General features: G+C 51.9%; 1 protein-coding gene across 1 annotated transcript; it reads left to right on the forward strand.

Moving 5' to 3' along the window:
- The first annotated feature begins 21,693 nt into the window (after nt 1-21,693).
- On the forward strand, nt 21,694-25,076 carry LOC144737416 (uncharacterized). Its single transcript, XM_078620096.1, has 2 exons — nt 21,694-21,888; nt 24,452-25,076. The coding sequence occupies exons 1-2, from the start codon at nt 21,792-21,794 to the stop codon at nt 24,664-24,666; spliced, it is 312 nt and encodes a 103-aa protein (XP_078476222.1). The 5' UTR covers nt 21,694-21,791; the 3' UTR covers nt 24,667-25,076.
- Nucleotides 25,077-25,695: the final 619 nt, after the last annotated feature.

The following is a 25,695-nucleotide window of genomic DNA, read 5'->3' on the forward strand; positions in this document are numbered from 1 at the left end:
ACTCGAACAACCCCTGGGGTGTGCGGAACGCTGTTTTGGGTCTAGAGGCCTCATCCAGTGGCAATTGCCAGAAGCCGGAGAGCAAATCTAAAGTCGAAAAGAACCGCGCGCCCGAGAGGGCGTCCAGGGAATCATCCATGCGAGGCAATGGATATGCATCAGCCACCGAGATCTTGTTCAATCTACGAAAATCGACGCAGAACCGGAGACTCCCGTCCCGTTTCTTGACTAGCACAATGGGGGCACCCCAAGGGCTAGTAGATGGGGAGATGATGTCCGCCGCCAACATTTCCTCGACAGCCGAGCGGACATGATCTTTTTCCGCTGGGCTAAAGCGGTGGGAATTAAGTCGAATAGGGGCCGCGTCGCCCGTGTCTATGTGGTGGTCCAAAAGAGTAGTGCGACCCAGATCAAACTTACTTTGGCTGAATACATCGGTGAACCGCTCGATGAGGTCGCGGAGTTGCCGACGTTCCCCGGAGGACAACGAGGCATTCTCGTCGCACAACGTGGCAATCCATGATGCGTCGGGGTCCCCCGTGCGCATCACGCCCGCCACGACCCCTCCATCCGGGGCAGCGCTCTCGGGTGGAGGAGCCGGGGTCGCGTGTGCCAAAACGGCGCCGGCCGGGACTACGACCGGCAAGGGTCCCGAATTGAGGACCTGCAAAAAAAGGTCCTGGCCCCCCGACACGGCTGTCAAGGCGCCCACCAACCCCTTCGTCCTTGAAAAGTAGCTTGACGGAGACAGGAGGATACCCGTCTCCGTGGAGCCCATTTCGAGCGGTTTGCGCAACCTAAGGGGTATCAGGATTTGTGACGCCGGTGGTACGGTCACCGGCACTTTATTCAAGGCCCGTACACCGGCGACCAAGGGAGACAGGACGGTAGGCGATTGTAGGAATTTCAGCCGCCTCCCTGACGGCATTTCCACACAGCCCTGGTCAACGAGAATTCGGATGGGCATCCTAGACAAAAAGTCGGTCCCCAAGAGGCATGGCACTGCCAAGGTCCTGGAGACCAAAATCGGCCCGGCCAACTCAATCTCGTCAACCCGAACCGACGCTACAACGTGGCCCAAGATGCCCAAACTGCCGCCGTTCGCGGCGACACAAGCCCCGCGAACCGGCCTTAACGGACCCACGCTGCGGGGTAGCAGCCCAAAAATGGCCTCCGAAATAATGGTGGCCGATGCCCCCGTATCCACCAGGAGGCGAACGTGCACCCCTTGCACATATCCTGCCACCGCTGAGGAGCCGGCAGCTGCCGCCACCATCCTATGCGCAAGTGCATCCCAGTGGCGGGTCTGTCTGGGCCATTGAGGGGGTGATGACGATGGTGCACCCGACCCTTCGAGGACAACCCCATGACGATGGGTCCTAGCCCCGCTAGATGCATGAGGTGAAGGGAGCGGCCGCGCAGATGATGCGTCGCGACTCGCCTGGGGCCCCGGACCCGATGCCAAGGAGGGTCTAGGAGAAGGTGGAGTCCCTTTTCCAAAGGCCCCCGGGGCATTCCGGCAGCCCCGCTCAATGTGGCCCCGCTGACCACAGCGGAAGCAGGCCACCGTGTCCGCCTCCTGTGGACGGGAAGGTCCCGGCCGCCCCCGCTGCTCCGGACGGCGACCACCCGCCCCCCTTCCTCGACGATCGGGCACCGCCAGGGCCGCGAGGGTGTCCACCCCCTGAGAGGTGACCCCCCCGTCCGGCGCCGGGACCCCCGCACACGCCGCCATCTGAGGCCGTTGGCGGAGGGAGAGGTGCGCCTGAATGTTTTCGGCGACCGCCAAGGATGTGATCTGCCGATCATTGTTGATCGACAGAGCAATTCCTAGCTCCCTTGCCAGGTCAAGCAGCTTCCCCAAGGCCATAGAATCAAGTGCCCTGCCGTACAGGTCAGGGTATGCAGCCTGTGCCAGGGCCAGGAGCGAGCAGCGGAAGGCCAGCGGCAGTTCCCCCTCCTCCCGCCGCCGCAATGAAAACTTTAGCTGCGCGGTGGACGGCGGCTCAAAAACGTTGGCCATTTGGATATAGGCCGCCGGGAGTGTAGCCCGATTGGCCGGATGGATGGACTTGAAGGCCTGCAGAGCCCTTTCGTCCAAGCAGGTCGGAAGCGCCGGCAAGGCCTCCTCCATGGACCAGCCGACCGACATGTATGCCGCGTCGAACCGGTCCTGGAAGGCCGACCAGTCGCCTCCTTGCGCGACAAACGGCGCAACGTCGGGTAACCGGCGCTGCCATTGGCCGCGCGGCGCCGCGAGGTGTGGAAGCCAAGCGGCACCTGCGGGCCACCCGGCGGACGCGACGTGGTGCGGCGGTGGCAGCATTGCGGCTCCCGCGGGCCACGCCGAAGACGCGGAAAGGTGCGGTGGTGCTGCGGCTCCCATGGGCCACGCCGTAGGCGCAGCGAATTGTGGCTGAGTTGCGGCCCCCATGGGCCACGCCGTAGACGCAGCAAAGTGCGGCTGAGTTGCGGCCCCCATGGGCCACGCCGTAGACGCAGCGAAGTGCGGCTGAGTTGCGGCCCCCATGGGCCACGCCGTAGATGCAGCGAGGTGTGAAGGCACCTGCGCTTTCGCGACCCACCTGTCAGCGGCGGCGTACGAAGCCACGGCGTCGTCCCGCAACGCGGCGAGGGACCACGGCGTTGCCGAAGACGCGGCGGTATAAATCGGGCCTGCAGCGGCCCCCGCGGCCCACCCCGCCGGCGCAGCGAGGTGCGGGACAGCGGCCGTAGCCGCGGCAACCTCTCGCGACGCAGCGAGGCACCACGGAGTTGCGGCCTCCCCGGGCCACGCCGAAGACGCGGCGGTATAACACGGAGCTGCGGCTGCCCCCGCGGCCCACCCCGCCGGCGCAGCGAGGTGCGGGACAGCGGCCGCAGCCGCCGCAACCTCTCGCGACGCGGCGAGGCACCACGGCATTGCAGCCTCCATGGGCCACGCCGAAGACGCGGCGGTATAACACGGAGCCGCGGCGTCATCCATGACAAGGGACGCAGGCACGGCGAGGTGCAGAGCCGCGGCATCGCCGGTGGCCGGCCCCGTGAGCGCAGCGACAGGTGGAGCCGCGGCAGCACCCGCGGCCCATTCCGGCGGCACGGCGATGTACGGGGCAGCGGCAGCTGCCGCTGCCCACCCCGGCGGCCCGGCGAGGACGGCACGCGCGTACTTACCCGGGGCCCCCCCGGCGGGCGCAGCTTGATGTAGAGCCGCGTCGTCGCCGGCGGCTGGTCCCGCAGGAGCGGCGTGCCGAGACACCCCGGCCGCGTCAGTGTAGAGACGCGGCGTCGCGGTCGCCATGGCAGCACCCGCGGCCCATTCCGGCGGCACGGCGATGTACGGGGCAGCGGCAGCCGCCGCTGCCCACCCCGGCGGCCCGGCGAGGACGGCACGCGCGTACTTACCCGGGGCCCCCCTGGCGGGCGCAGCTTGATGTAGAGCCGCGTCGTCGCCGGCGGCTGGTCCCGCAGGAGCGGCGTGCCGAGAAACCCCGGCCGCGTCAGTGTAGAGACGCGGCGTCGCGGTCGCCATGGCAGCACCCGCGGCCCATTCCGGCGGCACGGCGATGTACGGGGCAGCGGCAGCCGCCGCTGCCCACCCCGGCGGCCCGGCGAGGACGGCACGCGCGTACTTACCCGGGGCCCCCCCGGCGGGCGCAGCTTGATGTAGGGCCGCGTCGTCGCCGGCGGCTGGTCCCGCAGGAGCGGCGTGCCGAAAAACCCCGGCCGCGTCGGTGGAGAGACGCGGCGTCGCGGTCGCCATGGCAGCCATGTCCGCCGGCCGCCGCGTCGCAGCCGTAGTAGCGGCCGCATACGTCTCCCGAGCCAACATGGCCGCCGCGGATTGCGTCGCAGCCAACATGACGGCCATTTCCGGTGGAGCGGTCGCTGGGAAAACGGCGGCGCTTTCAACGTTGGCAGTTGACAGTTGCTCCCGTCTCGAGTGCGGGGCGGTTGGCTGCGTCCGTGCCTCCACCTCGGCCAACCTGACGGTCAGCTGCCCCACCGCCTGCAGGAGCTGGTGCAGCAGAGCTGCGGGGACGCTTTCCGTCTCTGGCGGCGGCGGTGAGCTGGCACTCCCCGCAGCCGAATCCTCCCGCTCCGGCCCGCTCGTTTCCATGGGGACCGTCACCGGGGTCCCGGGCTCCGGGGTCACTGCTGGAGCCTCCTCTCCGCCTTCGGCACCCTCCAAGTCATGTGCCGGTGGGTTCTTACGCCGTGCGCCCGCTTTTGACATGTTGGCGACGGTGTAAACTTCTGACACCAGTTGTTAAATAGTTGTTGCTGTTGCAGACGGAGGTACTCGGAGACGGAGGTGAGTTAGGGGCTTCCGCCAGGGTTTATTAACAGGTATCACTATAAGGGTTCCCTCTTCACCCCTTCCACTATCCCCGTTCCTCCAGTGACCCCGCTTACGTCATGGGGTCTCCCTTAAATACCCTCTGAGGCGAGACGTCACGTGCACTGCCCGGCGCGTGCGACCCCACGTCCCGTGATGTCACAGCACCGGACAGCGCACGCGACGCCACCACTCTCCTCTACTCCTCTACACCTGTATGGACCAGGAGTTAGACACCACTCGACTTGTTGATGTACCAACTGTGTACTCTGTAGCTGTGTACCTGTGTACCTGTATGGATCACTGGAACCCTCAAGTCGACCCGCAACACCCTGACTCGCTGCCCGTGCGACAGGGCATGTAACGACAGGTGAGGTAAGCTTACACACAGCAACAGCGGTGCTACGCTGGGTGGGATATGTTAAATATGTTGCACACTCTAAATGAAGGACGTGGGCAGGTGCTACAAATCAAGGGCAAGCACATTTATTGTGCTAATCTGTAAAATGCAACAGCACTTGCGTCACACACAGCAATCCTCAGCCGAGTCATATCCCGGGTGCATGGGCATGGTTATAGAATAAACATTATTAGGGTTAGATGATTACCAGTATTAACTCTAGTACGTCATCCTTTACAGTGTCCAGTGCCAACCCCCCTATTTGAATATATCACAAACTATCAATTAAAAGCCAATCTTAAAGACTATAACATTTCTATGACTATCAAAAACAACATTTGGGTCCTTTACATGTGTAGAGGAGTAGAGGAGAGTGGTGGCGTCGGGTGCGCTGTCCGGTGCGATGACATCACGGGACGTGGGGTCGCGCGCGCTGGGCAGTGCACGTGACGTCACGCCTCCTAGGGTATTTAAGGGATACCCCGTGACGTAAGCGGGGTCACTGTAGGAACGGGGATAGTAAACAGGGTGAAGAGGGAACCAGGGATAGTGAGAGGGATCGAATAGGGAGTCTGGGGAGAAGCCGGTGGTAGCCGTAGAGGTGCTTCTCTCTCCGCTCGGTGGAGTCGGCAGAGTCCACGATCCGACACGAGAGAGAGAGACCGGAGCTAGCCGGCAGGGACCCGGACTCAGAGTAGGACTCCTAGCCCCTGGGAGTTGTGTACCCTGTGTAGTATTGATAAGTGTTAATAAACCCTGGCGGAAGCCCCTAACTTACCTCCGTCTCCGAGTACGTCCGTCGGAACTACTCAACACATGTAAAATGCAACAGCACGTATATCACACACAGCAATTTTCAACCGAGTCGCCATAAACCACGTGAATGGTGTACGGGTCAGGTTACTCAATAACCCTGCCAGCCACCTACAGGCCTGACCCAGTATCGCATGCTGGTGTACACACGTGCATTGATGTCCTGCGCAGCACATAAGGACCTTCACAAAACCACACTTTACTCCATTGCTGCACGAGGAACTTATTAAGAGAGCGGTCCATTACTAATGTGCCACAACTACCTTGCCTTGTATACAGGAGGTCGTGTGTTCAATTCCGACCCTGGCAACGTCAAGTTACCCATGGTTACTTGAAATTTTCTCCGAGATCCTCCGTTTTATTCACTCCACATTTAGAATCAACATCGCCACTCGTTTGTGGCGATGTTGATTCTAAATTGCTATAAATTTGATGATGAAATCCGCAACTTCCTTGAGCTATCATTTGTGATGGTCAGGGTCGCTTCTAAAAAAAAGACGCTACACAGCTCAATTGGGTCTTACACCTGGTAAAATAGAAATTAAAAAGGAAGTTCAGTTTTGTTATGGGTCTCGATCAGTACGGGTCTTTGTACGTATATGTGGGTCTATGTGGTTTCTGTGGGTCTCTGTGGGTTTATGTGGGTCTATGTGGGTTTCTGTGGGTCAATGTGGGTCTCTATGGTTCTACATGTGGGTCTACATGAGTCTCTGAATCTCTGTGGATTTCCATGGATCTCTATGAGTATATGGGTATCTATGGGTCTCTGTAGATCTCTAGGAGTCTGAAAAAGACTTGCGTTTGAAAGTATTTAGCATTTTTTCCCTCCACATTTAGAATCAACATTACCACACCTTTCGAGCATGTGGCTGCTATACATTTCCACATGATGATGACGATATCAGCTACTTCGTTGATCTGCTATCATTTGTGAAAGCCAGAACGCTTCTGAAAAAGAGCTACTACGTAGCTCAGTTGGGCTTTAACACGTGGTAAAATAAAGAAAAGAAATTTCGATTTAAAGCTTTCATAACTGCAGGGATTCATCTTCTTGTTTTTTTCGGTAAAGTCACGTAGAAGGGAAGTAATAAAATAATAAAAATAAAACATAATAAAATAATTCTCACGACGTTTCGGCTACAACGCAAGCAGCCGTCTGACTTTACCGAAAAAAACCAAGAAAAAGAAAAGAAATATTTATAGTTCGTAAGGTCTTGGTTCAGAGTGGATTGCTTGTCGTTGAAAGTGGCTGCTTGCGTTGCCATGGCAAGGTCATCCACCATGTACACAAACAAATGATGGAGGTCCTGGTTTAGTGAAGAATATAGGAAAACAAACGCATTGCCTTTCACCAGCACTTCAATAGCGTCCACTTCCTCGTCAAGGCGTGAAGTCACACACAAGGCCCCCTTTTCAACCCAGGCACTTAACCCTTCAAGGGCTTGCAAGTTCACCCCCCCCCCCCTCCGCCCTCCAACGATGCTTGGCGATCTTGAAAGGAGTTTGAAAAGGGAACTCACTAACAAATGTCGTCTCGATGTTGGGAATGTCCCAAACTCAAAAGTCCCTGGGGTTTGACTTGTCACGAAACTGACCATGGTCCAACACATAAACCATATCGAGTGCATACACCAGGGCAGCAGCCAGGGAAGCAGCGGCAGAATATGTCGATACCTGATTATAAAACAAATGTAAAATAAAAAACAAAAAACACAGGTTATTTTAGTGTGACTGTGGTCATCCAGAGCAAACTGGACGTATGTGTGAACGTTGAACTTCTTTTGCATGGTACATAGCCAACCATGCTAATCTGTGGGTCCCTTTAGATCTTCATGGGCGTCTGTGGGTATTTGTGTATGTGTGTGTGCGTTAAACTTCTTTTTCACCGTACATAGCGAACTGCGCTAATCTGTGGGTCTCTGTAGGTCTCTATGGGTCTCCGTGGGTTTTTATATATGTATGTGTGTGTATGTTTAACTTTCGTTGCACCGTACGTGGCCAACCGCTCTAATCTGTGGGTCTCTCTGGGTCTATATGGGTGAAAATCTGTGGGTCTATGTGTAGTCTTGAACACGGAGGCACAGACTTGACTCGGAGGCTACACGTTTATTACACAGCCCCAACAGGGCTAACTACATACACGTACACACACTATGGGGTAACTACATAATCGGGTCAGTCAGTGACCTCCTGACGGACCCACGATGCCGAGCGGAGACCGTAGATTGGAGAGACGTAGCACCGAGGGTTGATTCCAGAAAACAGCTAAGAACGCTCTCGGGACTACCCCTTTATGCTTCTGAGCGTGGCCTCGCTCCGCCTTTGGCCACGCCCCCTTCGAGACCTTTCCTGAAGGATCTTTACCAAGCATCACGTGTCCCTCAAGCCCCACTAGGGCCCCCCTCACTCCCCTGTCCCGGTCACGTGCCCTCTCGGGTTCACCCAGACTACCATATCCTGACGTGTCCTCTCTCAGGCCGTCACCAGGACTATGTCCCATGGGGCCCATTCGCATGTCGTACTCACTCTGGCCCCAGAGAGAGGTTCCAGACGCACAGTAGTACTCTTGTGACACATATGTAGGGCTCTATGGGTCTTTGTGGGTCTCTGTTTATGTGTGTGTGTATGTTGAACTTCTGTAGCATCGTATGTAGCTAACTCCACTAATCTGTTGGCCTTTGCAGGTCTCAACATGTCTCTGTGGATCTGTATGTATGCATATGTGTGTACGTTGATTTATTTCGCACCGGTTGTAGCCAACCGTGATGATCTGTGGATATATATATGGCACTTTGGGTGTCAGTGGGTCTCTGTGTATGTATGTGCGTGTATGTTGAACTTATTTTGCACCGTAAGTAGCCAACCGCGCTAATCTTTGGGTCTCTGCAGGTGTCTATGGGTGTCTGTGAGTCTCTGTGTATCTTCGCCGGTTGGAAACATTTAGGCTGGATTGTGTGAGGAGCTTACAAATCCTTGAAAGATCTGGGCAAAGTCCCATCGGTGAGCTCCTCCGGCAGGCAAGGCTGCGTTGGCTGGGTAATGTAGCCCGCATGCCCAGCCACCGCATGCCTAAACAGCTTTTGTTTGGCCGGATCGAGGGGGCTAAACAGGCGCGGCACGGGCTAGAGAAGAGATGGAGTGATGTGGTACAGGAGGACGTGGAGCTGAGTGGACTTGCCGATGACTGGTACCAGCGGTGTCAAGATCGGCCTTTGTGGAGGAGGCTCGTGAAGGACGCTACTGGGCAGTTGGAGGCAGTCGCCCTCCAACAACAACGGAGGGCGGAGGAACGACGGTCACAACGAGCGGAGCGCCGGGTGGCTAAAGCACAGCAAGTTGGCACAGTAGGGGGTACAGGTGGTGCATCAGCCAGTCATCTCGGTCATCTCGGTCAGTCGACCTGTGGCACCTGGGTCTGCCCCGTGACCTCCTGCCAGCGGGGGCGTTCGACACTTCACGTGGCCTCATTTAGGTTTATGTGGATCTTTGTGAATCTCTTTGTGTTTCTGTGGGTCTGTGTGGAGTTATTAGGTTATCTGTGGGTCTCTGTGGTTCTATGTAGGTTTTTGTTGTTCTCTGTAGGTTTCTGTAGATCTCTGTGGCTTTCTGTGGTTCTATGTGATTCTAGGGCACGAGTCAAATTTGCCTTTGGGACTCAACCAATCGTCATCAGGCTGGGCACTACTATGGCAACAGACTGGCCTCGATAATTGTTCTCCGCGTCTTTCGAGTTTTCCCTCCACATTTAGAGTAGTTGGCTGCTCTAAATTCCCTCAGGACGATAAGCCACTTGGTTGAGATATTTTTTTGTGATAGCCAGGTCGCTTGTCTGAAAAATAGCTACATAGCTCAGTGAGGCCTTACACCTGATAAAATAAAAATATATAAAAATAAGTTTTAACATGGGTCTCGATGGGTATTAGTCTCTGTAGGTCTTTGTGGGTCTTTGTGGGTTTCTGTGGGTCTATGTGGGTTTCTGTGGGTCTATGTGGGTTTCTGTGGATCTACGAGTGATTCTGTGTGTCTATGTGGGTTTCTATGGTTATATATGAGTCTGCATTTCTGTGGGTCATTATGGATCTTTTTGAGTATATGGGTCTTTATGGGTCTCTGTAGGTCTCTGAGTCTAAAGAAACGTGTGTTTCGCTGCTATAAATGTCCACGTGATAATGGTGACATCAGCCACTTGTTTGACCTGCTACCATGTGTGATAAACCTGGTGAAATAAATAAAAAATAGTGTTAACTCTCCCTATCATTCGTAACGTGACGCAGAGGCTGGTGTATTCTATGTGCTATTAAGATGCGGCATTGCCCGAAACGTCGCATTTTTTTCATTTTGAGACCATACACACACTTTGCAGGTATTTACTAATTTCTTTAGAACTGAATATATACATGGAGACGCATAGGATCATCACACAGAGACCTATAGACTCATCACACAGAGACCCATATGCTCATCACACAGAGCCCCATACACTCATCACGCAGAGACCCATATACGCATCACGTAGATACCCATAGACTCATCACGCAGAGACCCATACTCATCACATCCAGAGGCATATAGAATCACCGTGCTGAGACCCATATACCCATAGACTCACCACACAAATACCCACAGACTCATCAAGCAGAGACCCATAGAACCAAAACGAAGAGACCCATAGACTCACCACAAAGAGATCCAGAGACTCATCAAGCAGAAACGAGACCCATCGACCCAACACACAGATACCTATAGACTCACCACACAGATACCCATAGACTTACCACACAAAGACCCAGAGACTCACTACGCAGATACCCATAGACCCAACACACAGAGACCCATAGTCTCACCACACATATACCCATACACTCATCACGCAGAGACCCATATACGCATCACGTAGATACCCATAGACTCATCACGCAGAGACCCATAGACTCATCACATCCAGAGGCATATAGAATCACCGTGCTGAGACCCATATACCCATAGACTCACCACACAAATACCCACAGACTCATCAAGCAGAGACCCATAGAACCAAAACGAAGAGACCCATATACTCACCACAAAGAGATCCAGAGACTCATCAAGCAGAAACGAGACCCATCGACCCAACACACAGATACCTATAGACTCACCACACAAGATACCCATAGACTTACCACACAGAGACCCAGAGACTCACTACGCAGATACCCATAGACCCAACACACAGAGACCCATAGTCTCACCACACATATACCCATATACTCATCAAGCAGAGACCCATAGATCCAACACACAGAGACCCATAGTTTGGCATTGATTTTAGATTTAAAACTCATTCTTTAGAAGTTCTTGTTTTGTGGGTGTTAGTTTGTCATCTTCCCCCCCCCCCCCGTACCTCCGACGTGCTACGTGCGGTACTTGATGCTGTGAAAGAAGTTCAATGAAAGCCCAACAGTGCTTGTGTCCCAGTTCAGTGATTGTGCTTTTGCTATTTCCACCTTTTTGATTGCAAACAAAGACAAAGATCCCCCGTATAGCTGTTCGCGAGTACCCATGATGGCTCGTAACGGCACACGAGGGGTTGGGTGGCCAGCCCCACGCCCGGCCGCTTTTGTATCCCCATTGGCGATGTTTAACGCACCGCACCAGGTACTCGTTTGAGGCTGAGTCGACCTAAGGGAGGCCCAGGATCGTTTAATATAATCGTCACTGGTGTTGGCCATGAGCGGGAATCCAACTCGGGGACCACCAAGTTCGTAGCGCAGCGTAGCGCTGACGGCTTCACAACTGCTCCCCACCTTTATGACCACAAACATACACACACAGTGAGTGAGAGATGTGAATGACTTTCACAAACTGGGGTTGGGCAGCTATTACGTAAAATAAATGTTGAGTGAGTCAGTGGCGTGTTTCCGTGCACTGTGAGTGAGTGCGTGTGAGTTACGTGGTGTTTGCACGTTGGGTCTCTGTATGAATGGTATATGTGTCTCTGTATGTGATGAGTCGATGGGTCTCTGTATGTGATGAGTCTATGGGTTTCTGTATGTGATGAGTCAATGGGTCTCTGTATGTGATGATTCAATGGGTATCTGTGTGATGAGTCTATGGGGTCTCTGTGTGATGAGTCTATGGGTCTCTGTATCTGACGAGTCTACGGGTCTCTGTGTGATGAGTCTATGGGGTCTCTGTATGGTGAGTATATGGGTCTCTGTATGTGGGAGTTCATTGGTCTCTGCGTGCTGAGTCTATGGGTCTCCATATATGATGAGTCGATGGGTCCCTGTGTGATGAGTTTGTGGGTTTCTGCATGATGAGTCTATGGGGTCTCTGTGTGATGAGTCTATGGGTCTCTGTATCTGATGAGTCTATGGGTCCTTGTGTGATGAGTCTATTGGTCTCTGTGTGGTGAGTTTATGGGTCTCTGCGTTATGAGTCTATGGGTCTGTGTGTGGGAGCGGTAGTGTAGTTCGCAGGCTGTCCTATGAACCGCGTGCCCCAAGTTTGATTCCCGCTGAATGCCAACACCAGTGACGATTATCTGAACCGGTCCTGGGCCTCCCCTAGGTTGACTCAGCCCCAAATCAGTAACTGGTGCGATGTAGTAAATATCGCCACTGGGGCAGCCGGGCGTGGTGCTGGTCACCCGCCTCCTCGTGTGCCCTTCTGGCCTTCAGAGGTGCTACTCGCTAACAGCACTTGCCCCAACAGTTTGTTCAGGCTACATAGGGGTTGTGTGTTTTTGTTTGTTGGAACGGTTGCACGAGCCGGCGGCGATATAAGGCACTGTGAACCCGGCACCCCGAGTTCGATTCCCGCTCAGGGCCACCAACTCCAAACCTCATCACCTTGTACCGTCAGGGCAGGTGCGACCTCTTGGGGATATCCACGACCAGGCTCCACCATCTGCGACGCCTGTCTCCCGTTGCCTCTCGTAGCACGGGTCAGTGTAGTGGCAAGGCCGGTGGTGTCCATGTGTAATAAAGGTCGTTAAGGCGACTTCTGGAATCCGGTCTTTTATTCAACTTGCATTTCAGCTTTCATTCACGCTGCTGACAGGCAGCGTGAGAGGGATAGATAGAGAGAGACACACTGCCACGTGGCAACCCGGAGCCCCGCTCACGCGTGGCCCCTTCCTCCGTTCGTTCCCGTTCTGACCACGTGTCGTTCGTCTCCACCCCTATTTAATACCCGGGTCACGTGGTACGTTTCCACCAATCCTGGTTAGCCTCCATGGAATATTCCAGGCTCCCTCATAGGCTCCCGGGACCACGCCCCTGACTCATCTCCCCATTGGCTGTGGCCAAAGCCAACAGAACCAATCCTCTACTTACAGCTGTCACCTTTCCATTATGTCAGGGCCACGCCCCTAGGCTTCCCTCCATTGGCTATAAACCAGGACCGGCAGAGCCAATCATCATGACGAGTTGTGATACATCAGTGAGCTGGATATATCCTCACATTACACATGTTATCGTCCATCCACTTCCTTCCGTGGTCGACCTCTGCCCTGTGGCTACCTTCTCCATTGTCGATCAGGACGGTTTCCTCTAGGTCCAGAGGTCCTCATAACGTGTCCAACATATACGTCGATTTCTGCTTCACCAATGAGGTGTAAGAGTGGGAGCCCACCCACCCCCCTCATTCCGATCTCTCTCAAGACGGACATGTTTGATACTTTGGCTGCCGACGGGATGACGTAGAACCCTCCTCCAGTGCCACATCTCAAATGCACCCATCCTCTTTCGCTCGCTCAATCTCGGCGTCAACGACTCACATCCATATACAGGCGACGGGGAATGCCAGAGCTTTGACGAGCCTCTCCTTCGTGTTCATGGTAATGCCCTTGTCTCTCTATATCCTGTTGGGATTTGACGTGGCTATTCTTCCGAAATCTGGCTGGCCTTCTGCTCCCCTGTCTTCAGCAATCAAGGAGCCCAGGAATACAAAGTTCGTTGCAACTTCGATTGGTTACATTTTCCAGACTCAAAGAGTTCACTTGTTTCCGTCGCAATCACCATCGTCTTTTGGAGATAGAGGCAGAGTCTGGCCTTCTTAACCAGCTCCTTTAACATTTACCAACAAGGGGCTTCGTCATTTCAGCTTGGCTATTTGCTCGTCGGGTGGCATCCTTATCAGCAGCATATCTTGAGTTGTTTTATTATGTTTTATTTTTATTATTTTATTACTTCCCTTCTACGTGACTTTACCGAAAGAACCAAGAAGATGAATCCCTGCAGTCACGAAAGCTTTAAATCGAAAAATATCTTGAGTTGTCGATTCCTCTGCCTCCGATCTTCACGCCTGCTCCGATAGAGTCTAGGCCCGCGTCTCACATAATGTGCTCGCCGCACAAATTTAACAGGCGAGGAGATAACGCGCAGCCCTGTCTTACTCCTTTCCCAATGTCTAATCCTCGTGTAATGACCGAAAGTAAGAGACACTCACCCCAAGCCAATGTGCAGCCAAACTGTAATTGAAACAGTAGGCCAAGGCCTCCCTATTGGCGGAAAGAGGTCTCCACGATGATTTGTCGTGGAAGCGAGGGTTTGAACAGACCAGAGGAAAGGATTCTAAACGAGAAAAAACAGGAAACAGAAGCGGAACCCAGGGGCGATGGTTGGGAACCATTGGAGGGATTGGCACTGTGGTAAAAAGCAGTGAGGGGAAAGTTCGATAAAGGGGGGCTCGAGACAGATGAAAGGGGAGAGCACGAGGAGAGGGGACGTTCAAGGGAAGGGACGAGCTTCAAGGTTAAGAATGAAGCCCGAGCCTCGTGTTGTTGCTGTGTTTACAATAAAGAGGCTCCCAGTAGACAGTCATCAGCGTAATTTTCACTTGTGTCTTCCCCATACTCTTTTCTAACCATTGCTCTTTTGGTCGGCATATATATTACGTGATTAGGCATACGAAAGGCGATTTGGGAGTCCCGTTTTCTTAATTGTGATCAACATCGGTTCACATGTCCACACGATCAACAACTGTGCTGTAGTCAATGAAGCAGGGGTACAGCAGTTGCTGGCATTCGTTTGATCTTACAATTATTTGTTTGATGTTCGCAAATTGGTTCCTCTACTTTTCCCGACACTTGCTTGAACTACATCTGGTAGCTTCTCCATTCTACATTGAAAAGTCTTCAGCAAAATATTGGCTGGTACAGGATATGAAAGCTATGTAGACGACCCCCGACAATATAGCTCTGTGGTTCATCGGAATAAGCAAAGCCCCTCCAACGCGTAAAGGTGATGAATCAGGGTTGGGGGGGGACCAGCTACACCGGTGACGAATATCTGAACCGGTAGGTCCCCAGGGCCTTCTCCAACGAGGCCAATTCAGCCTCAAATGAGTAACGTGGTGCAGTGGTGGTGGTGTGCAGTAGTAAAGATCGCCACTGGCGGTGAGAGACAAAGGCGGCCGTGCTGGCGTGGTGCTGGCCACATAACCCCTTTAAGTGCCTGGGTCCAAAAGGGGACCTTGCGTGTGACATCAAGTCACGGTGAAGGAGGGGACGCTACTGAGGTGCTGGTGAATGGCTAGGCGATTGTTTCCCTGCATTGTTTACCAAACCAGAGCCATGCAAATTTGTGTACACATGGCGGATGACCTTGCCATGGCAACGCGAGCAGCCACTTTCAACGACAATGAATCCACTCTGAACCAAGACCTTACAAACTATTCACGTTTTTATTTATTTTACCAGGTGTTAAAGCCCCACTGACCTATGTAGTAGCTATTTATCAGAAGCAGCGTTCTGGCGTTCACAAAATGATAACAGATCAACGAAGTGGCTGATATCATCATCATCATGTGGAAATTTATCGCAGCCAAATACTCGAAACGCGTGGTGATGTCGATTCCATATGTGGAGGGAAAAAAGACCTAGAGAACCCGGTGAAAAATCCACGCGACCACGGGGAGAGTGACTCAAAATATACAGCAGGCATCAGGGTCGGGATCCAAGCCACGACCTCCTGTATACCAGGCCAGGGTAGTTACCATCTCCCTAGCCACGGTGGCATGCTAAAACACCCGTGGGGAATATTTATAGAATTGGAGGCTCAAGCCAAATGCCCACAAGACAACAACAGCAGTCAAAGCATTTCGTTGTTGAGGACGACCGGAGCGCCGAAATACACTTATGAAAGTGACATTCTGCGGCAAAAAAAAAAACACTGAGCGGTACTACCCCAGCACTTCAACCCATCTCGGGCAACGAAGCCGGGACCAGGCGCTAAACTTTTCTACGACCACATTCTTGGGTCTTTCGGTAAAGTCACGTAGATAGGTTCAAAGAAAATAACAAAAAAAACTACGACTTTTCGATGGCAACACAAGCGGTCGTCTTCCTGAAGACTTTAATTCTATCTTTACCGAAATACTTTGAACCTATCTTTATCAAAAAGACTCAAGAATATGAATTTCTGTAGTCAGGAAAGCTTTAAGTCTTCCACGACCAAGGGGTCGAACCTGGTCCAGAAAGTGGCAAAAGCACAAGCACCAGTATTGACCAGGAGGTAGACACCAATCGAGTTGTTGATGTACCAGCTGTGTACTCTGTAGCCAAGTACCTGTGTACCTGTATGGACCAGGAGTAGACACCAATCGACTTGTTGATGTACTGTGTGCTTGTTTCGAGTATTTTGCTGCTGCTATACATTTGACGATGAAATCAGCCACTTCGTGGAGCTATCATTTGTGATGGCCAGGTCGCATCTAAAAAAACCAGCTACACAGCTGCTCAGTGCGGCGTTATACCTGGTAAAATAAACAGGGTTTAGTATTTGGCTGATATAAATGTCCATGTGATGAGCCTCTTTGTTGATTTGCAATCATTTGTGATAGCCAGTGTCGCTTCTGAAAACAGAGCTACATAGCTCAGTGGGCACTTATCTGGTAGATGCAGAGACAACGACTACAATTTCACATGCAGGTGGTCAAGCCAGACAACTGCGTCAGGAGTAGCAGTGAAATGCATTGCTGTGATGTCTCTATTAGCCTACGGGTCTCGATCAGTCTATGGGTCTCTATGCGTCTTTGAGGCTGGGTCTACAAGAATGTATGGGTCTGAGACTCCATGGATATCTGCGAGTCTCTGTGGGTGCCTATGCTTTTCTATGCCTCTCTATTGGTCTCTGAGTCTATGTTGGTCTCTGAGTCTCTGTGAATCTCTGTGGGTGCCTACGAGTCTCTGAGTTTCTCTGGGTCTACGGATCTCTATGGGTCTCTGAGCCTGGGTCTACAGGTGTCCCTGGGTCTGAGTCTCCACGGATCTCTGTAAGTCTCTGTGGGTGCCTACGAGTCTCTGCGGGCCTCTATGGGTCTCTGTGTCTCTCTGTAAGTTCTGGATCTGTATGGGTATCTATGAGTCGCATGTTCTTGTCACCTAGCAACGACTACCAATTTCCCAATTCAGGTGGTCACGGCCACAGATTACCGCATCAGCAGGAGAAGTAGCAGAGATAGTTGTATCATCATCATTATCAGCAACATCTCTGTGACGTCTCCTTCTTCGTATTTGTGGATCGGGGAATTGCGGCCTGTTCTGGATGGCCACACTGGCACGCTAATACTGGAGAGAGTTTGAAATGTTATATTCGTGCCTCATCTGGTATCCGCATCTGCTGCCGCCGCCATGATTTGTCCACTGGATGCGGTTTAAGGGGTGCAAAATGAGCAGCTTCTTGGCAAGTCAAACTCCAGGGATTTTCTAAGGTTGGGTCTTTCCCAACATCGAGACGGCATTTGTTTGTCAGTTCCCTTTCGAAAATCTATTCAAGATCGCCAAGCATCATTGGAGGGGGGCGGTGGGTGGGGTTGAACTCGCACGCCGTTGAAAGGTTAAGTACCTGGGTCGAAAAGGGTGCCTTGCGTGTGACTTCACGCCTTGACGAGAGAGTGGACGTTATTGAGGCGCTGTGAATGGCGAAGGCGATTGTTTAACTGCATTGTTCACCAAACCATTGCCACACCAATTTGGGTACACATGGCGGATAACCTTGCCCTGGCAAGGCAAGCAGTCACTTTAAATCACACTCACCACTCATCCACTCACACACTCACCCACTCACCACACACCCACTCATACTCACGGCTCACACTCACTAATCACGCTCACCACTCACACTCACCACTCATCAACTAACACACGAACCTCACTCACTCACCACACACCCACTCCATCACTCACGGCTCAAACTCACCAATCACACTCACCACTCACACTCACCACTCACCCACTCACACCCTCATCCACTCACCGCACACCCACTCATTACTCACGGCTCACACTCACCAATCACACTCACCACTCATCCATTCACGCACTAACCTCACCCACTCACCACACACCCACTCATCACTCACGGCTCACACTCCCCAATCACACTCACTACTCACACTCATTCACTCGGACACTCACCCTCACCTACTCACCACACACCCACTCCATCACTGCATTATTAGTTTATGGGTCTCTGTGTGATGAGTCTATGGGTCTCGGTGTGATGATTCTATGGGTCTATGTGTGGTGAGTCTATGGGTCTTTGTGTGGTGAGTCGATGGGTCTCTGTGTGGTGAGTCGATGGTTCTCTGCATGATGAGTTTATGGGTCTCTGTGTGATGAGTCTAGTTGTCTCTGCGTAGTGTGTATATGCGTATCTGTGTGGTGAGTCTATGGGCCTCTGTGTGGCGAACCTATGAGTCTCTGTATTGAGTTTATGGGTGTCTGTGTGGTCAGTTTATGGTTATCTGCGTGATTAGTTTATGGGCATCTGTGTGGTGAGTCTATGGGTCTCTGCACAATGAATCTGTGAGTATTTTGTGATGAGTCTATGGGCATTTACATACATACTGAGGACGTTGCGAAAGGTTAATATTACACCCGTCATGATGGTGAGCAGGCCCGGGTAAAACTACGTGGCCGGGTGTCCGAGCCATTCCCTGTACACCTTGGGGTGCGACAGGGATATCCTCTCCCACATTATATAACATCTACTTCGACCACATAATTTGTGAAGCCTTCAATAGCTGTACCGGAGGAATTTCCATCTGGTACAGATACAATGGGAGGCTGATCGATGCCCGGGTGCGGTCAAGGGATGTCTCCCTATTGCTCAACCACGTTATTTATGCCGATGATTTGGTAATAGCTGCTCATTCAGAGGAGGAGCTGGAGGCACTGCTGCTGAACCCAGAGCTTTCCACTAAGAGGTGGGGCCTTACCATCAGCACCACCAAAACGAAACACCTGACTGGGTATTTTGTACCATTGGACAATCCACCCACACAACTCCCAATTGGTGATAGGGCAGTTGTGGAGAAAGTGGAGAGTTTCCCATACCTCAGCAGTGTGCTCATGACCAGCTCCGGTTTAACAGCAGAGGTCTTACTCCGAATCAGTCGAGCGGCATCATCTTTTCATCACTTGCGTAACGCTGTGTGGAAGCTAACTGGTCTGTCGCTCCGCACGAAGCTTCAGATCTTCTCGGCCACAGTCATTCGCTCCCTTTTCTATGCTTGCGAAACGTGGAACCCCCTAATGGAACATCTTCGCCGGTTAGAAACATTTAGGCTGGCCTGCCGACGATCCATCCTGGGTTTAACCAGGCTGGATTGTGCGAGGAGCTCACAAATCCTTGAAAGATCTGGACAAAGTCCCATCGGTGAGCTCCTCCGGTAGGCAAGGCTGCATTGGCTGGGTCATGTCGCCCGCATGCCCAGTCACCTCATGCCTAAACAGCTTTTGTTCCGCCGGATCGTGGGGGCTAAACGGGAGCGACACGGTCTAGAGACGAGATGGAGTGACGTGGTACAGGAAGACGTGGAGCTGAGTGGACTTGCCGATGACTGGTACCAGCGGTGTCAAGGAGGCTCACGAATGATGCTACTGGGCAGTTGGAGGCAATCGCCCTCCAACAACAACGGAGGGAGAGGAGTGATGCTCACAACAACGAGCGGAGCGCCGGGTGGCTAAAGCACAGCAAGTTGGCACAGTAGGAGGCACAGGTAGTGCATCTACCAGTCGTCTCAGTCAGTCGACCCGTGGCACCTGCTGGGTCTGCCCCGTGACCTCCTGCCAGCGGGCGTTCGACACTTCACGTGGCCTCAACGTGCACCTAGCTTGGCACAATCATCGTGGTGACGTCACCGCCACTTAGTGGCGAATGGCGGTTGGTTTTGTTGTTGTGTGCATGCAGGTGTGCGTAGGTGTATATGATTGCAGTGAAGAGAGGCAAAGGCGGCCGAGAGCGCGTGGCGCTGGCCATCCACCGCACTCATCCCACCCACCACACCGACCACACTCCACTTCGTGTGCCAGCCACATTTGCATAAGCAACGAGCTCCGATAAATGTATATTTACAAACCACCCCCAACTGCTTATAGCGAATATGCAAATATGATTGTAGGAGTGTCTTCCCCAATCCCATTAATCTCTGGGGCTTATAAAGTATCCCAGTTCACCACGCAGATGCAGTCAACCCTCCAGGGATATCTCTCTCTGTCTGTGACTGTAACTCGGTCTCTCTCATCTCGCCGACTTTCCATCCCAAAGGCGCCACAACGCCAGGCTCCACGACTCGAACCATGACTTGCTACCTGCCTGGTCTGCTCCTCGTGGCGTTGCTGTTCGTGAGCGGAGGTGAGACAACTTCTGCGTGGCGAGTTGTTTGTTGTTGCAACAACACCAAAGCAACACCGATACAGTGATATATATATAGATGTTAACTACCTCGCCTGGTATAAAGGAGGTCGTGGATTTGATCCCGGACCCTGACCATGCCTGCTGTTGTATATTTGGATTCTGCATGTCTTTCTCCCCGTGGAGATGTTAACTACCTCGCCTGGTATACAGGAGGTGCATGGGTTCGATCCCAGACCCTGACGATGCCTGCTGCTGAACATGACCGGACTTGTCATTATATCAGAATCCGAAAGTACCCAATAAATATTAGTTACAACTACATAGTAAATCGAACGCATATAATTTACATCGACGTTACCACAGTATCTCCGATATCGACACAGTTATTATACGTTTTACTTTTTAGGGGTGTTTAGTTTTGGTACACCCTTTGTGTTGGACTTGTTTGGTGCTGCGTATTCATGCCCGCATTCCATTTTGAAATTAAGTTAAGGGCTTCTCTTTTCGTTAAAGACTCAAGCGTTGAAACATTCATCAATCGTGTTTCGTCTCGAATAATTCGCGGTTTCTCGGTCCGTTATTATTTTAACATTTTGTCATATTCACTAACTCTTGAATTCACTCACTATTTACAATTTTAATTGTACCAGGGGTAAGAGGCCACTGAGGCTACGTGTGTCGCTACGTGTGTAGCTCAGTGTGTGTCGTTAATACCTCCAACAACAAAAACCGCTTGTGCCAGGCTATGTGCACTTTGAGGCCACGTGAAGTGTCGAACGCCCGCTGGCAGGAGGTCACGGGGCAGACCCAGATGCCACAGGTCGACTGAGACCCTGTAGGTGACATGCGTTGACCGACTGAGATGACTGTGCAGATGCACCACCTGTGCCCCCCAACTGTGCCAACTCGCTGCGTTTAATCCGCCCGGCACGCCGCTCGTCGTTGTGAGCGTCGCTCCACCTGCAGTCTGTTGTTCTTGGATGGGCGACTGCCTCCAAGTGCCAAAGTAGGAGCGTCCTTCACAAGCCTCCTACATAAATCCAGTACACACCCCGTACAAAGACAAAAAAACCCGTATAGCCTGAACAGACTGTTGGGGAAAGTGCTATTAGCGAGTAACAGTACCTATGACGGCCGGCAAAGACACACGACGCGGTGTGGCCAGCACCACGCCCAGCCACCTTTGTCTCCCCAGTAGCGATGATTCCTCCACACCGCTACACCACTGCACCAGGAACCCATTTGGGGACGAGTCGACCTCGTGGGAGGAGGCCCCAGGGTACTTCTTCAGATAATCGCCACCTGTGGTGTTGGCGGCTGTGAACGGGAATCAAACTCGGGTCGCAAGGTTCGTAGTGGCAGTGCAGCAGCGTTATGATGATCGTCTGCCGTGATGATAATGATCGTCTGCCGTGATGATGATCGTCTGCCGTGATGATAATGATCGTCTGCCGTGATGATGATCGTCTGCCGTGATGATGATAATGGTCTGCCGTGATGATGATGATGAGGATGATCGTCTGCCGTGATGATGATGGTGATGATCGGTGTTGTTCTTGTGTCTTGATTCTGTGGATATACAGTGCACAGCCTCAGATGCTACGAGTGCGATCCGATGATGAACAACACGGAGTGCAACGAGCGCGGCCTCATCACGTGTCCCAATATCCCGGTGACCACCTGCGGGACAATCCTAGTCTACAAAGGCTCCAGTAAGCGCGTCGCTTATTCTCGCAAAGTGCGGGTTGGGGTGAACTCCTTGCGTTCAGCAGGGACTACCAGACGCGCGTCTGCCCTCACTGTGTTTTGAGTCTATGGGGTCTCTGTGCATTGAATTTATGGAGTCTCTGTGTGGCGAGTCTATGGGTCTCCGTGTGTGATGAGTCTATGGGGTCTCTGTGTGGTGAGTCTATGGCGTGTCTTTGTGATGAGTCTATGGGTCCCTGTGTGGTGATGAGTCTATACTATAGATTCATCACCACACAGAGACCCTATAGACTCTTAGGGTCTCTGTGCTTTGAGTCTATGGAGTCTCTGTGTGGCGAGTCTATGGGTCTCCGTGTGTGATGAGTCTATGGGGTCTCTGTGTGGTGAGTCTATGGCGTGTCTGTGTGGCGAGTCTATGGGTCCCTGTGTGGTGATGAGTCTATAGGGTCTCTGTGCTTTGAGTTTATGGAGTCCCTGTGTGGCGAGTCTATGGGTCTCCGTGTGTGATGAGTCTATGGGGTCTCTGTGCGTTGAGTTTATGGAGTCTCTGTGTGGCGAATCTATGGGTCTCCGTGTGTGATGAGTCTATGGGGTCTCTGTGTGGTGAGTCTATGGCGTGTCTGTGTGGCGAGTCTATGGGTCCCTGTGTGGTGATGAGTCTATAGTATAGACTCATCACCACACAGAGACCCTATAGACTCTATAGGGTGTCTGTGCTTTGAGTCTATGGAGTCTCCCTGTGGCGAGTCTATGGGTCTCTGTGTTTGATGAGTCTATGGGATCTCTGTGTGGTGAGTCTGTAGAACTCTGTATGGTGAGTATATGCGTCTCTCTGTGTGATGAGTCTATGGGGTCTCTGTGTGGTGATGAGTCTATGGGATCTCTGTGTGTTGAGTTTATGGAGTCTCAGTGTGGCGAGTCTATGGGTTTCTGTGTGTGATGAGTCTATGGGGTCTCTCTATGTGAAGAGTTTATGGGGTCTCTGTGTGGTGAGTCTGTAGAACTCTGTATGGTGAGTATATGCGTCTCTCTGTGTGATGACTCTATGGGGTCTCTGTGTGGTGATGAGTCTATGGGATCTCTGTGTGTTGAGTTTATGGAGTCTCAGTGTGGCGAGTCTATGGGTTTCTGTGTGTGATGAGTCTATGGGGTCTCTCTATGTGAAGAGTTTATGGGGTCTCTGTGTGGTGAGTCTGTAGAACTCTGTATGGTGAGTATATGCGTCTCTCTGTGTGATGACTCTATGGGGTCTCTGTGTGGTGATGAGTCTATGGGATCTCTGTGTGTTGAGTTTATGGAGTCTCAGTGTGGCGAGTCTATGGGTTTCTGTGTGTGATGAGTCTATGGGGTCTCTCTATGTGAAGAGTTTATGGGGTCTCAGTGTGGCGAGTCTATGGGTCTCTATGTGGTGACGAGACTATGGGTATCTGTGTGTTGATTCTATGGGTCTCTGTGAGTGATTAGTCTATGGATCTATGTGCACGATGAGTCTATGGGGTCTCTGTGCGGGGAGTCTATGGGTCTCTGCGTGGTGAGTCTATAGGTCTCTGTGTATGATGCTTATTTGGGTCTCTCTGTGTGTGATGAGTCTAAGGGTCTCTGTGTGTGACGAGTCTATGGGTCTCTGTGTGATGAGTCTATGGGTCTCTGTGTGTGTGATGATCCTAGGAGTCTCTGTGTGATGAGTCTATGGGTCTCCTCCCCAATGTGTTGATATTTCTCGGGGGTCCTGCGGTTTTTCCCCCTTCACATTTTGAAATTGACGTCACGGCGTTCGGAGTATTTGTCTGCTGTTCTCCATTTTCACGTGATGATAATGTTGATGATATCAACCACCGTTTGTGGTAGCAGCTTTTTGACTTGCTGTCGAACAAAGGTGGCCACTGCATCATCGCACGGCGCTTTCGGATGCTCTGCTTCTGTGGCCATCTGGAACGCTCTTCCTTACAATATTAGGAAGCTACTGAGAGCTATGCACTTTTAAATCATCATCAAGATTGAAACTCATTTCTTAAAATAGATTTTTGTGTTTTAGTTTGATTTCCTTCCCCGAGCACCTGGAATTAGCACGGTGGGCTATGTATGGTGCGAACGAAGTGCAACATATACACACATAGTTACACAGAGACCCACACACACCCATAAATAACTACAGAGACCCACAGATTACAACGAATGGCTACATACGGTGCGAAAGAAGATCAACATACAAACATACACACACAAACATATACAGAGACCCACACACACCCATAAAGACCTACAGAGACCCACAGATTACAATGAATGGCTACATCCGGTGCGAAAGAAGTTCAACATACACATACATATACAGAGACCCACACACACCCATAACAGACTTATACACACCCGCAGATTAGAACGGTTGGCTACGTACGGAACGAAAGAAGTTCAACAAACACGTACAGGTCACTTCTGAAAAAGGGCTACGTGACAGCTCAGCGGGGCTTACACCTGGTAAAATAACAATTACAATATATTTTCACGTGTTTTAAATGAAAAATGTTTTACTTACAATGAGACCCGCGTGCCTTCTCTTCTGCCCAGCCTACGTCATCGCCAAGAGTTGCCTCCCCAAGACCTATTGCGACACCATCAAAGTTTTCGACGCCACCTACAGCGGAGCCACGCTGAGCACCACGTGCTGCCAGAGCGACGGTTGCAACGTCAACGCCGCCCCTCGACCGTTGGGCGCAGCTCACGTGACCCTGGCCCTGATGGGCGTGGCCATCAGCGTCGTGGTCAGCAGGGCTCTGGTGTAGATCGTGACGTCACAGCCGCACCCCCCCCCACCCCACGTGCCTGGGTTCGGTCCAATCACTTTTCCCCTTCCACTCGGTCGTCTCACGACGCTTCCACCAGTGGAGCTGTGCAACGTTTACATCGTCTAGATTGTTGCGTTACGCTGCTAAAGAAGTTCAACGTACGTATGGAAAAAGATAGAGACAAGTACACTCGTCACGCAGAGAACCATAGACTCACCACATAGAGACCCATAGACTCATCACACAGAGACCCATGGACTCGTCACGCAGATACCCAAGTGAGGAATGATATACCATAATGTATAGAGAAACAGGCAGTGGATCCCGTAGGGCAGAAGATCATGGAAAGGTCTTTAACCTGGACTGGGAACAGGTCACGGAGGGTGTTCAGAGTGTGTGCAGATGAATGGGGGGTGAAAGTAAGTCCTATACTATTGGGTGGGGTTGTGGGTGGGGTAGCAGATTTGTGTGACCCTTCCAATGGCATGTACAAGGTACCCCTCGACTTATCGAATGGGATGCGTTTCTCTAACAACTAAAAACAGACTCGCGCGCGTGAAACTAAATTTGTAATTCGCAACGGCTTTACCCATTTCGTTTAATTGCAATACACCTTTGTCACTTTTGAGGGTGCAAAAAAAAGTGTAATAACATTTCGATTTAAAGCTTTCGTGACTGCAGGGATTCATCTTCTTGGTTCTTTCGGTAAAGTCACGTAGAAGGGAAGTAATAAAATAATAAAAATAAAACATAATAAAATAATTCTCATGACGTTTCGGCCACAACGCAAGCAGCCATCCTCAGGTGAAGACCAAGTCTGTCGGGGAGACAGCGTTGTGGCCGAAACGTCGTGAGAATTATTTTATTATGTTTTATTTTATATTATTTTATTACTTCCCTTCTACGTGACTTTACCGAAAGAACCAAGAAGATGTAATAACATTATAAAAAAACGTGAATATAAAAAAATTAAATAATACATTTGAAAGAACTATTAATAAAACAAATTGCTGCATGTTCTAATGG

The sequence above is a fragment of the Lampetra planeri genome, chromosome 69 (assembly GCF_965212315.1).
Source record: "Lampetra planeri chromosome 69, kcLamPlan1.2.h2, whole genome shotgun sequence".
Lineage (NCBI taxonomy): Eukaryota > Metazoa > Chordata > Hyperoartia > Petromyzontiformes > Petromyzontidae > Lampetra > Lampetra planeri.